At 42.2% G+C, this 14,938-nt stretch overlaps 1 protein-coding gene across 3 annotated transcripts in view; it reads right to left on the bottom strand.

Annotated features, from left to right (window-relative positions):
- LOC123757197 (sialic acid-binding Ig-like lectin 10) overlaps window positions 1-14,938 on the bottom strand; it is a 49,857-nt gene that overhangs the window by 24,260 nt on the left and 10,659 nt on the right. For 2 of the 3 annotated variants that reach the window (XM_069323640.1, XM_069323639.1), the window contains exon 3: window positions 667-803. In XM_069323640.1, coding sequence (XP_069179741.1) covers window positions 667-803 — 137 coding nt within the window. Of the gene's footprint in view, window positions 1-666; window positions 804-4,553; window positions 4,628-14,938 lie in introns of those variants that run through there. The other variant, XM_069323641.1, reaches the window with a different exon arrangement.

The raw sequence follows: 14,938 nt of genomic DNA, 5'->3' as shown, positions 1-14,938 counted from the left end.
GGTAAATTATTCCAAAATCACAGTAATACATTATAAACATATCCCAGGATCAACAGTAAACAATCAATTGCTTTTATGACGGTGTTTGGTAGTAATGACTTAAGTGTTATTGTGCAGAGTATTGTATAGCAGGTGTAGCGTACAGGTGTGTCCTCCCTACACCTGTGATACAGCTACACCTGCATAATAAATATATATATATATATATATATATATATATATATATATATATATATATATATATATATATATATATATATATATATATATATATGCACTTTATACAATAAACAGCAGGTGTTATATCAAGCATTTAATAAGATACTTATTTTCTTAGATTTTTTCCAACATCTAATTATCCACTTAAATCTAATTCCTGTCTCATTAAATTACACAATAAATTCTTCAACAAATTTATATCAATACACTGAAGGATGAAACTAATCACTGCCACACACATATGTTGTACAAACAATAATCATTTAACCGATATTTTCACGTAACACTGCTATGAAACAATTCAGAGTCACATCAATCGCGTGAACAGAAAACGATTACAGATCCATAAAATTAACCGGAAACTTAGTTAAACGTATCCGGTAATCCCCCTTGGAAAGCCCCAAGTCAGTCTGCCTATAGAGAGCCACGGAGCGGCCACATACTTACGGATCTGGCCCCCAGCATGTGGACCCGGCAGGTGAGGTAGGCTGTCTGGCCGGATATAAGGGTGAGGTTGGTAGGAAGGCCCGCGAAGTAAGGCTGGGGACGCCCTATCCACCACCCGCTTCCCTGGGGCGTCGACCCTGGAGGAATACCACAAGTTTACTATTGTACCAGGGGTAAAGCACCTTTAAATATATATATTATACTTATTTTTTAGGCTGAAAGATCTGAACAGAAGAGCAGATTTTTTTTTGTTTTAGAATAAAAGTTTTTTTGTGGTGTTGGACGTGTAAGAGGGGTCCAGTGTAGGACTGTTGTGGTGTTGGACGTGTAAGAGGGGTCCAGTGTAGGACTGTTGTGGTGTTGGACGTGTTAGGGGGTCCAGTGTAGGACTGTTGTGGTGTTGGACGTGTTAGGGGGTCCAGTGTAGGACTGTTGTGGTGTTGGACGTGTTAGGGGGTCCAGTGTAGGACTGTTGTGGTGTTGGACGTGTTAGGGGGGTCCAGTGTAGGACTGTTGTGGTGTTGGACGTGTAAGGGGGTCCAGTGTAGGACTGTTGTGGTGTTGGACGTGTAAGGGGGTCCAGTGTAGGACTGTACACAGGAAGGTGTGGCGGGGTCGCTGGTGTGGGTGTCGTGACGGCATCTCGCGGAGCCGTAGATCCTCTGGCCGTAAAAACAGCTTCCCTAAGGAACCATTAGGATGCGCCGCTGCACAAATTCAACACTAAACTGAGCTTTATGGTCACACGTAAATTATTTTAGTTTCAAGTCAGTGCTCCGATGCGTTCTCGAGACGTCAGGAGACGGAGAGACGTTCTCAAGACGTCAGGAGACGGGGAGACGTCTCTCCCAACGTCACATACACAAATAACCTGTTTCAGGTCATGACAACAGAACGAAAGACTGGTGGAAACAGGAGACAACGGAATGAGAGATTGGTGGAAACAGGAGAGACAACGGATGAGTCACATAGAGGGATCTTGAAAAATGGATTAATAAATGCAACCCGTCCTCGACTCAAGTCCATTACATCCAGCGGTCGACCCCCACAGACGCATTCATCAATTTTTTACATGCTGTTCATTCAAAACGGGAATTTTCTCCTTTATAAATTAATATTATAATATATTAGCATATTGTGTATATATAGGCATAGGTTAGGTGTTTAGGTTCTGTTGGCGATTATTTGTATTTGTAGTACGTGGGTGAAGCATTTACAGCGTTGTGGTTCGAACAAAATTCGTTAGTGAAACACTTATTCCGGATATGTTCGAACGTCAGCAGTTGTGAGTTGTGTGTAAACAGTTTCTCATTCATAAACAGGGGGTTTGGCGGGTGCATGGAATCACTTTTGGATCTTTGTTTGGAGGACAGGCTGAATAAATGATTCACATGTTTTACTAACGACCGTTCATCTTTGACCATTTTGCTGTCATTCTAATCCAGCATATTGGAGACAGTACATAGAGGCTCGCGGTATTGGGGGTGCTGTCTTAAGATGGGATAAGGGCATGTTTATATCAAATCAAAGGAAATAGAGTTAGTATAGAGTTAAGAGCGGGAAACCCTTGTAAGTGGAGTGCCTCAAGATTCCGTCCTGAGGCCTCTGTTGTTTATAATGGTTTAGATTCAGGCTTCAGCAGCAATATTTGCAAATTTGTAGAGGATACGAAAATTTAGAGGGAAATAAATTCAGAAGACTCAAAATCACTTCACGCCGAACTAGATAGGCTTTTAAAATGGCCGAAAGATCAGCAGATGAAGTTTAATGCTGACAATTGTAAGGTTCTGAGGCTCGGTAATGATGATAGCGTTACAAGATATCAGCATCCTTGATATCAAGATATCAAGGATGGCATTGAAATAGCGAAAAAGATCTAGGGGGGGGGGGGTAATAATTAGAAAGAATTTAAAGCTAAAAAATCAATGCATAAATGTTCGAAATAGGACAAATATGATTATTTGCTATATCTGCTATCCTTCAGCAACATCTTGGTCCTGTTAGGGCTCATTTAGATTATACAGTTTAAGTTTGGTCGCCATACTATAGAATGGACATAAGTTCACTAGAACGCGTTCAGCGCAGCATGACAAAGTTAAATTAGAAATATTCCATATGAAGAGAGATTAAAACAATTTAATATGCATTGTCTAAAAAGGCGAAGAATTAGGGGTGACATGATTGGCGTTAGTGATTCACTGCTGACCATCATAACCTCTGGTCAAGAGGTACACACGCAACAGTGGCGCACACACACACACACACACACACACACACACACACACACACACACACACACACACACACACACACACATACACACACACACACGCACACACACACACACACACACACACACACACACACACACACACACACACACACACACACACACACACACACACACACACACACACACACACACGCACACACACAGGGGACACAGGTGGAAATTGAGTGCCCAAATGAGCCACAGAGATATTAGAAAGAACTTTTTTAGTGTCAGAGTGGTTGACAAATGGAATGCATTAGGAAGTGATGTGGTGGAGGCTGACTCCATACACAGTTTCAAGTGTAGATATGATAGAGCCCAATAGGCTCAGGAACCTGTACACCTGTTGATTGACAGTTGAGAGGCGGGACCAAAGAGCCAGAGCTCAACCCCCGCAAGCACAACTAGGTGAGTACAACTAGGTGAGTACACATACACACACACACAGGGCTGGAAAGGCGGGATCCAAGAGTCAATGCTCGATCCTGCAGGCACCACTAGGTGAGTATACACACATAACTTAACCCTACAGTATTGCCAGTCATTTCATCGACCAACAAATCCCATCAATTAGTAAAACTTGTGCTTATGGGCGTCGTAAGTATCTGGCAACTGTGTCTTGAAAGGTTTCTAAATTTATATTTACTACTAAAACTGTGTGATCCACTGTTGGAACACAGCTGTATTAGCTGCGCCTGTTGGTGTGTGCAGGTGGTACTCACCTAGATGTGCTTGCGGGGGTTGAGCTCTGGCTCTTTTCTTTTGTTGGCCAGTCTAGTATATGCTGCTGATGTTTTAACTCAATTTTTTCCACACTCTGACCCCCAGGAAGCAGCTCGTAACAGCTGTCTAACTCCAAGGTACCTAATTTACTGCTAGGTAACAGGGGCATCAGGGTTACCTTACCTTGAGGTTACCTTGAGGTGCTTCCGGGGCTTAGCGTCCTCGAGGCCCGGTCATCGATCAGGCTTCCTGGTTGCTGGACTGATCAACCAGGCTGTTGGACGCGGCTGCTCGCAGCCTGACGTATGAATCACAGCCTGGTTGATCAGGGTGAAAGAAACTCTGCCCATTTGTCTCTGCCGGCGCCGGGAATCGAACCCGGGCCACAGTATTACAAGTCCCGCACGCTGTCCACTCAGCTACCAGACCCCTCTGGTAGCTGAGTGGTGGTGTGTATGTGCTGGTGATGTGTGTGGTGGTGGTGGTGGTGTGTTCATGAACGTGGTGTGTGGTCTATCAATTTTTTAGATAGGCCAATTCTATCAAAGTGGTCTATCAACAATTCCTTCGGCTCATTTGCCAGCTTCCACGTATGTCCTCGCGTCATACACTCTATCAATTTCGAGAAGCCGTTGTCCACCTTGTTTAATCCCTCTCAGTATCTTGTATGTTGGGATCATGTGCCCCGCCCACTGTTCCTTCTCTCCTGCAGGGCTGTGTTATGGTGTGGTGGGTGGTGGTGTGTGATGGCGTGGTGGGCCATCATGACCTCAGTGTTCATGAACTACCCACAACTGCTCTCTCCTCAGGCCGGTATACGGCAAAGTGCCACACCAAACGACCCTTCGCGCTCATTACAGCGGTCCACCACACAAGTATCAGACATTATGACCTTTTAAGTACGTAGTGGAGAGGCGAACAAGCTGGTGGTCAGCTGGTCGTCAGCTGGTCGTCAGCTGAGTGACTGTGGTAGTGTCAACAAACTGTGACGTCACGTCACCTCAATATATTCATTACCTAATTTTAAAGCTACACACTCAAGAATTATTGTGCATCAGGCACACTCAATTATACCAAATGGGAGCACGATAATACTCACAATTCTTTCTGTTTCATATTTGCAGTTCAAACTTGTTCAATTAACAACTATAATGGAGCAAGGAGGACTATCATGGGTGGAAATAATGTTTTCAGTTCTCATTGTGTATTCGATTATGGGAAAACTAGTGACCATTTTATGGGCGAAAACCAGAAAATGTAGCAATGAGCCGAGACGAATAGCCATGACAGGCTGTGTTAACAAGGGTCGTCACTTGTGTGTTTAAACCATCACATTATTGCTGTGTAAGGCGACCATGTCTCACGTCATGTGCTTGCGGGGGTTGAGCTCTGGCTCTTTGGTCCCGCCTCTCAACTGGCAATCAACTGGTGTACAGGTTCCTGAGCCTACTGGGCTCTATCATATCTACATTTGAAACTGTGTATGGAGTCAGCCTCCACCACATCACTGCCTAATGCATTCCATTGGAATGTGTGTGTGTGTGTGTGTGTGTGTGTGTGTGTGTGTGTGTGTGTGTGTGTGTGTGTGTGTGTGTGTGTGTGTGTGTGTGTGTGTGTGTGTGTGTGTGTGTGTGTGTGTGTGTGTGTGTGTGTGTGTGTGTGTGAGTGTGTGTGTGTGTGTGTGTGTGTGTGTGTGTGTGTGTGTGTGTGTGTGTGTGTGTGTGTGTGTGTGTGTGTGTGTGTGTGTGTGTGTGTGTGCGTGTGCGTGCGTGCGTGTGTGTGTGTGTGTGTGTGTGTGTGTGTGTGTGTGTGTGTGTGTGTGTGTGTGTGTGTGTGTGTGTGTGTGTGTGCGTGTGCGTGCGTGTGTGCGTATACAAACTTAGATTTTAGTTATAAATTTAATTTTAGCCTCATTTATTTTAACAAATCCAAACAACTAGAAAGACATATTGGCAAAATATGTTGTATAACAACAGAACAATTAGACTTACATCCACGAAGTATACCACATGAATACATAGTAACTTGCCTTGTTCATCAACTACAATGAAATACAAATCACGAAAATATAATTATAAGACACATATTGAGAAAAAACAGCTGCTTATGATACGATACTATTTAAACTTACATAATTAATATGTACACAGTAGATTATCCACATTAAAAACTGTAAGTATAAAGCCTACACACGTTCAAATATATAAAAATATATATTTTTTCTTTCTCACAAGAACAGGACATAATATACTATGCACGTATAATGAGCACGTGAAGGTCAACACTAACAAGGGGGGTCAATTCAATTCACTTCTCACAAGTCATTGTTAAAAGCATTTTCTCAACAAACACTTTCATAAACTGTAAATTGGTGATGACTTAGTTCAGCTGCATGACTCAAAATAACTTCATACCTAGGAGCTTCATTATAATTATTATTCTGTTTATTATTATTACCTTGCTATTACAATTGTCATATAATCACTTTGTATTACTCAATTAATCACTTATTTGTATTTTAGCGTTAAAATTAGAACATAATGTTTTATTTATAAATATATTATTTTTAACGAGAGTCAAGACAATGGAGATTTGAAAGAAATGTTGTATATATGTTATGACAGCAGACGGGCTGTCCGCCTTGCTGACACGATGTTATGACAGCAGGCGGGCTGTTCGCCTTGCTGACACGATGTTATGACAGCAGGTGAGCTGTCCACTGTCCATGGCCTGTTTCCTGTCCCGCCCCGTCACCCCACGCCCCGCCCCGTCACCCCATGCCCCGCCCAAAGCCCAGCAGAAATATATAAAACTAATAATCCAAGAGGAGTCACGTTGAAGCCAAAAGTGTGTAAAGTTTCCACCTCTCCCAGTCTACGGCTGAAATTAATTAAGAAACTTTTGAGTGGGGATTCACCTACTTTTATTCTGTCAAAGTCACGTAAGTCTGTTTTATGCGGCTTTGCTTTATAAGGTATACGTAGAAAGTTATACGCTGAGAGCTGTATATTCCTGAGATTGGTTGTATATTCAGTCATACAGAAGGAGGGTTGTATATTACAGTTATACAGACTATGGGAACATTTGAATCTGAATTGAAGAGGGGGACTAAATTATGAGGATTTGTGAGCACCAATAAGACCTTCCACAACAGTCCAGTGGATCAGGGGAGATGAGAGACGCTCTCTGTAATACTGGCGGATAATGGAGACAATAAACATGGTGGATGAGGGAGAGACGAGGAGATAAATAAGGGAATAATAGGAAAGACTCAATATTTAAGAGAGAGATGCCAGTTGTGGTAATGGAGGTATTATGTGTCTATGTGGTGGTTGTGGTGGTGGTTGTGGTTGTGGTAGTTGTGGTGGTGGTAGAGATTATGGTGGTGTTGGTAATCAACCAACCAAATGGTGGTTGGTTGATAACCAGTGATTATCTTCCCCCATAATCACTGACAGTAATTACCTATCAGTGATTATGGGCAAAGTAAGGTATAGCTCCTTATGCCCCGCCTGCCAGCCTAGTTGTACTTGTTACATAATAATTTAACTATCCTGAAGTTAGAATTCTTTGTCAATTATGATCATAAAGTTATGGATGGAGGTGGCTTCTCCAACCTTTTCTTTCAGTGCATTCCACTTGATGGCCACCTGTACAGGACACAGGGATTTCTTTAAATTTTGTTTTCGGCTCATTTGGGTTTCCAGTTTAAATAAGCTCTCCTTGTTAACCTTGTCAATTCCCCTTAATATCTTGTATGTTGTGATCATGTCCCCCCCCTGTTTATTCTCTCCTCCAATACTTGTGCTGATCTGCCCACTGAAGTGTCAGTACATAGTTTGGAATTGCATATGCTAATTATATTTTAGGCTTATAATACTGTATCGGGAAATTAGATTAATGTATAAATTTGTATATCTTGCATTAGGCTTCAGTTTTCTTATGATTTGCATAGAGATTAGTGTAGTAGATGTTAGATGTAGTAGATATTAGTGTAATATATATGGAATATGTGAGCATAAATTATCACACTTTAAGAAAGAGTTTTATAGTGATTGTGAAGAGGTGGGTTATTCCCTTGTAGCTTTAAGGTAACGGGCCAGAGACCAGCTGGTCGGTTATCTTCAGAGTCCACACAGACACCAGCTGGGGGGCAATCCTGCCACATTTCCACCTATAGTTTAAAGTGATGTCTGTATACCATTCATTTCAGTTCAATATCACCTCGTGTATAATGGTTTTTTCGATATTAGTAATATACTTTATATCTGTAGATGTTGGAATGTTAATAAAGATAATATGACCGGTTATGTTAACTGTTGCTTTGCCTGCACTTAGTCTGCTAAGGTGCATTTGGCAACCCCGAGCGAGGCAGGTCTCCCATAATTTAAAACGGCAGTTGGTGTACGGATATGGTAGAGGGAGGACGTATGCTGCTAGCACACTACTTCATCACTAACACTACCTATTCGTTAAATTAGTGTTAGGGGCCAACTTTCCAATAAGCGTTTTCAGTAACATCCAGTGTCTCCATGTGACTATTACACTTATTCCGTGTTAGTACAAATTAAGCGTGCCACGGGCAGATTAGTTATGTAGCCAGGGAAAGTAATTTGGGGAAGTTCTCATCTAATTAATTAATGCTGCAGTATTAATAATTCATTTCTGTAGACTGAACCTGAGATTCATTGCTCACACCTGCAGATTAACTTGTATTCACCATTTTTCTTGTATGAACATTACACTTATAATTTAACGAATTGTTATAGATATCTGATAGTTTTAATCCACTTTCCTCATCTTCTACAACACACACACACTGCTATATTTTTGTTTAGTGTAAACTGGAGCTGGGGCCGGACTGGGGAGTTATCACTGCTTTACCATCGTAACTCCATAACACTGACACTGCTCTGTAATTTAGTGCCTCCTCTCTGTCCTCTTCTTTAAATATTGCGACTGTATTTGAGTTTTAACAGAATTCTGGGCTTCAAGTTTCAAATGTTTTATTGAAAACATCCGTTAAGGTGTGACAGAGCCGATGGTGGTGCTGGTGGTAGTACACACCTGTCACTGTCTTCGTCAGTGAGCTCTTAGCTCTGGCCCTCGCCTGCCTGCTAGAGGCATAGTACCTCTTGCCTTACAATTTAACTATTCTGACGTTCGAATTCCTTAACAACTCTGGTATTAAAGTTGTGGCTGGAGATGGCTTCTCCGTACAGGGTACAAGTTTTTCATTACATTTCTTCGGCTCATTTGTGTTTCCAGCTTCCATTTATGTCCTCTTGTCCTACTTTCTCTCACTTTGAAGAGGGCCGTCTTTGTCCACCTTGACAATTCCGATGAGTATCTTATATGCTATGATCATATCCCCCCTCTGTTTCTGTTCTCTTCCAGGGTTGAGAGGTCTTGTTCCTTTAACCCGTCCTCATAACTCTTTAAGACCTGGCGCCAATCTTGTTGCAAATATTTTAACGTTTTCAATGTTTTATGCTTCGCAAGTTGCAGATTCCAGGCCAGTGGTGGTAGTAGTGGTGATTATGGTGATAATGGTGATAATGGTGATAATGGTGATAATGGTGCTAATGGTGATAATGGTGATAATGGTGATAACGGTGCTGGCAGTCCTTCCTCACTTCCCTATTACTGCCCTCCTAACCTAACCTAACCTAACCTAACCTTCCTCACTTCCCTATTACTGCCCTCCTAACCTAACCTAACCTAACCTAACCTAACCTAACCTAACATAACCTAACCTAACCTTCCTCACTTCCCTATTACTGCCCTCCTAACCTAACCTAACCTAACCTAACATAACCTAACCTAACCTTCCTCACTTCCCTATTACTGCCCTCCTAACCTAACCTAACCTAACCTAACCTAACCTAACCTAACCTAACCTTCCTCACTTCCCTATTACTGCCCTCCTAACCTAACCTTCCTCACTTCCCTATTACTGCCCTCCTAACCCCCCATGCCTGCCCACCCCTCCAGTACACAGCTGCCTCACGAGCACCCCATCATTGCCACTCTGGGAGTGGCATGAACCTGCACTTACGCAAAGCAACCCACGTGTTGCAGGGTCGGCTCGTGCTATTTTTGCACCTTCATGTTGCAAAGGATATTATCTGGAAAGTGAGTGGAAGGGGGGGAGTTATTTTTCTTTGTGTGTGTGTGTTATGTCTGTGCTTGACACCCTGTAGTGATGACGTCTATCTGTCTGTCTATTTGTCACCCCGTCTGTTTCTCAATCCTCCCCTTCTCTCTCTCTCTTGTATTTACGGTTAAATTATTTAGTGTTTAAATGTTACTGTAAACTTTATGGAACATTAGTCGGGGTTGTCCACTCACTAAATATTTGGGGTGGTAGTTTTGGTGGTAGGTGGTGAATGTGGTAATAGTTGTGGTGAATTTGGTGGTAGTTGTGGTGACAGATGTGGTGGTTGTTGTGATAGTGGAATTAGTTGTGATAGTAGCTGGTGTGACGGTGACAATTGTGGTGGTATTTTTGGTGATTGTGAAGGTAGATAAGGTGACATATACTTCCACTATCTACTACTGTAACTATTTCCCCCTACTGCTTCCAGTAGTAACAGCAACAGTAACAGCAACACCAACAGTAGGAGGTGCCGGATATAACAGTAGTAAAATAGCATTAAAGTTTAAAAGCCGTTTTCAATAGTGAAGCATTATTGCCTACAACTTTTATCCTGACGGGATAGTCTGTGCTGGAGGGAGTCGAGGTGTTCCTTTCCTTGCCCCCTGTTCCTTGTTCCTTGTTCCCTGCTCCTTTCTACTTGCTTCCTTTCTCCCTGCTTCTCTTCACCACCCTGGCGTCCCTCTGGCGTGCAGTGGAGTCCGCCAAAAATCATTCGAGCAGAGTTTATAGCTTATGGTAATTAATAACAAAGTGGTCTTTGATCTGTAATTACAGTTTCACACGATACTTTAATTATGCTTCTGATAATTCGCGCCGCACACTCATTCCTCTTTGAAAATTTAAAATATTTTAAAGGATTGCTTTTGTTCACGATATTTTGAAGCTATTCTAAGTGTGTAGTTCACTTCTCTCTCTCGGCTCGTGATTGGTGGAATGTTTGTGTGTGTGTGTGTGTGTGTGTATGTGTGTGTGTGTGTGTGTGTGTGTGTGTGTGTGTGTGTGTGTGTGTGTGTGTGTGTGTTCTCTCTCTCTCTCTCTCTCTCTCTCTCTCTCTCTCTCTCTCTCTCTCTCTCTCTCTCTCTCTCTCTCTCTCTCTCTCTCTCTCTCTCTCTCTCTCTCTCTATTACTTCCACTCCACTGCTGTCCATTCATTTTTGCTCTTTTTTGTATTTTTATTGTATTCGTTTCCTGTTTGTCTCTGTCTCTCTATTATAGAATGTTGCAGGGCCGTGTCTTCTATTATTTTTGTTGCTCGTCTGTGCATTTAAATTGTATTTTGTTTTCTTATTGAAACCGGATCTAAAAGCTTCGTTAAATGTTCACTCCCCGCTGTGATTTTTGGGGCCGTTTTCATCAGACAGTTTTGTAACCCGAAACCTGCCCTGGACGTTGTGTTGTCGGACGTTGAGTTGTCGGACGTTGAGTTGTCGGACGTTGTGTTGTAGGACATTGTGTTACCTGGTTTATACCTGGTTGATGGGGTTCTGGGAGTTGTTCTACTCCCCAAGCCCGGCCCGAGGCCAGGCTTGACTTGTGAGAGTTTGGTCCACCAGACTGTTGCTTGGAGCGGCCCGCAGGCCCACATACCCACCACAGCCCGGCTGGTCCGGAACGTTTTTTAGAAAAGTCTAGTTTTCTCTTGCTGGTGGTTGTTGTCTGATGTTGTGTTGCTGGATGCTTGTTCCTGACCACCCTGTAGGATGCGACCCACTACAGCCCACTAACTCCCGGGGGGTACCTATTTAGAGCAAGGTGAACAGAAGCATCAGACCGAATTAAACTTACCCAGACGGCTCGCTCTGCCTGGGAATGGAACCCGGAACCAGTTGGTTGTGATGGGACTGTGCTGACCATTACGCTTCTGAAAGTTTTGTTGTTGATCAGTGTGTAGTTGAACAGTGTTGTTGTGGAACAGTATGTTGTTGAACAATGTGTTATTGAACAATATGTTGTTGAACAATGTGTTGTTGAACAATGTGTTGTTGAACAATGTGTTATTGAACAATGTGTTGTTGAACAATGTGTTGTTGAACAATGTGTTGTTGAACAATGTGTTGTTGAACAGTGTTCTTGATCAGTGTCTTGATAAAGTGTGTTCTTGAACAGTGTTGTTGAACAATGTGTTCTTGAACAGTGTTCTTGAACAGTGTGTTGATAAACAGTGTGTTCTTGAACAGTGTTGTTGAACAATGTGTTCTTGGTCCAGGGTGTTCACGACACCCCTGGATCACGGTGTGGTTCTCGACGTAAAAGTTCCATTTGTGTGTAATTCCCTGGCGCCATTTTCCAGGCAATATGGCGAACAATTTTAATTTCTAGAGTTCTATTGCTCTTGTGACTTTTTATAATGGCTTTCCCCTCCCCCCCCCCCCCTTGTCCTTGTTTGTCCTTGTTTGTCTTTACCTTTACCTGCCTGTTCAATGTTTATACGTTATTTTGTTGTTGTAACATTTATATATATATATATATATATATATATATATATATATATATATATATATATATATATATATATATATATATATATATATATATATATATATATATATATATTGACCAGACCACACACTAGAAGTTGAAGGAACGACGACGTTTCGGTCCGTCCTGGACCATTCTCAAGTCACAATCGACTTGAGAATGGTCCAGGACGGACCGAAACGTCGTCGTCCCTTCAACTTCTAGTGTGTGGTCTGGTCAACATACTTCAGCCACGTTATTGTGACTCATCGCCTGCACATATATATATATATATATATATATATATATATATATATATATATATATATATATATATATATATATATATATTATAGACTCTAGAGATATCCTAGAGTGGGTACCTAGCGTTGCTCCGGTGGCGCCCTGGGCACTAGTTGTGATACGGGTTGCAGTTGTGCAGTCCAGCCTCATCAACACGGCCAAATGTCCATCAATCCAACAGTTCACGAATGAAAAACTTTAAATGGGACTCACGACTGATGCTAGTTTGAGAGTGCTTCGCCGACGACCTCTGTTCGAACCCCGACGCTGGGGTTGTGGCCGATGTTTCAAATATACAACCCACATACTGTAAATGTTTCAAATATACGACCAACATACTGTAAATGTTTCAAATATACAACCCACATACTTTAAATGCTTCAGATATACAACCCACATACTGTAAATGTTTCAAATATACGACCCACATACTGTAAATGCTTCAGATATACAACCCACATACTGTAAATGCTTCAAATATACAACCCACATACTGTAAATGCTTCAAATATACAACCCACATACTGTAAATGCTTCAAATATACAACCCACATACTTCAAATACAAATAATCGCCAACAGAATCCAACACCTAACTTTACACCGAGATCTAATATTTAATAATATTAACTTATATATGAAAACAAACCAAATTTGTAATACACAGTTCGTTAAAATTAAAGCATGGTAGACCCGTGCCTCCCTCACTCCCATCACAATCGCCTAGGACGGACCGAACGGACCGTCCAATAATGGACCAGGACGGACCGAAACGTCGTCGTCTCATCATCTTTTTGAGTGTGGTTTGGTCAATATTAAAATTAATAAATGCGTCTTAGGTTGGGGGGGGGGGGGCACGGCCGCCGCTCAAGCGAGCCTAGCCTGAGGACCGGCCGCTAAACTGATGTTACTAAATTCTCTGAACGTAGTCTAACCCAAGACTTACGAAACGAAAACTGAAATCGCGTAACTTTTTCAAGCCGGTGTGATTTTTAGTGCTTCAGTTTTTGGCCTTAGGGGGCTTTATACGTCAAAATGCTATGTAGTATTCGAGAGGGCGGGTTAACAATATCTCCAGTCGACGAAAAACACCTGAGGTATTACATATAAGACACACATCACAAACAATACACATATTGCCGAACATTCTGAGAGATAAACATATACAATTCCTCCTTTACACAAGTAGTATGGTATCAGACGTACACACAAATACTTTTATGACTTAGGTATACTGTATACTGTAATTTGCAAGAGACATGCAGATAATTTATCAAAAGTTTACAGTCTGATTCTGTAAACTTAAAGAAGCTGCCCGAATCATAGAAAACGTAAAGCTTGTAACACAGTGACAGCGGCTGACGCCCAGCTGACGCCCAGCTGACGCCCAGCTGACGCCACCATAACAAACCTCCCGCCCTTCCCGCCACGTGCATCAACTCTAACTCTAAAAAAAAAACCATTCCAGCCCTACTAAATCATCAACAGTGACGCGGCTTGCAACATTACCACTCGTGCAGTCACCGGGAGGAGAAAATCTTCACGCAAACTGCACGTATCATAGAGAAAAAGGGGTCACTTAAGCCTAGTTTACTGGCGTGTGATGGTAGTTTGTGTGAGGAGCGAGCTGCTGTAAGGGCTTGCCGGAGAGGGAAGACGACCTCAGTGAGGCACGAATGGCCCAGAGGAAGCCAGGCCGGGACCTTGCAGACTCGAGTCAGGTCCTGGAAGATGTTATTTACTCTGATAGTTCCTGGAACCTCTGGATTAGAACTGGAAATTGAACACCTGAAATAACAGGTGTTAAGCGAGGCTTGTTAGTTGCTTAGTGATAATCTGTCAGTGATGGTGAATAATGAATTAGTAGTGGAGTTAAGTGATTGCAGTGAATTAGTTATAGTGTACTGTGAACATATAATTGTGTGGCGATTTTTCCTGCGGATTGTGACATCGGACGGTGATTGATAATCCTGACGGATTTAAACGAATTAATTGGTTGTGCCGGAAAGTGAACCAATGATTGTAATGCCAATTTAAGTAACTATGCGACAGTGTCTGTTCCGTGCGAAGCTTCTATATTCTATAACAAGTAAATTACCCGTAAATTTAACAGTATCGTAAAGATAAGTGATAGTTCCAGTGGTTATTAACGAGGACAACTCCAAGGAAACGAACTACCTAATTTTTCTACGACATCGGGAGTAATTGACGACCAGCACCCAGAGGTATGTCTGCTTTCTGTGTTCTGTTGTGGGACCACGTATGTCTGCTTCCTGTGTTGTGGGACCACGTATGTCTGCTTCCAGTGTTGTGGGACCACGTATGTCTGCTTCCAGTGTTGTGGGACCACGTATGTCT

This window comes from Procambarus clarkii, chromosome 13, assembly GCF_040958095.1.
Source record: "Procambarus clarkii isolate CNS0578487 chromosome 13, FALCON_Pclarkii_2.0, whole genome shotgun sequence".
NCBI classification, from domain to species: Eukaryota; Metazoa; Arthropoda; class Malacostraca; order Decapoda; family Cambaridae; genus Procambarus; species Procambarus clarkii.
Note: the sequence above shows the minus strand (reverse complement) of the source record. Positions and strands in the feature narration are given on the sequence as shown.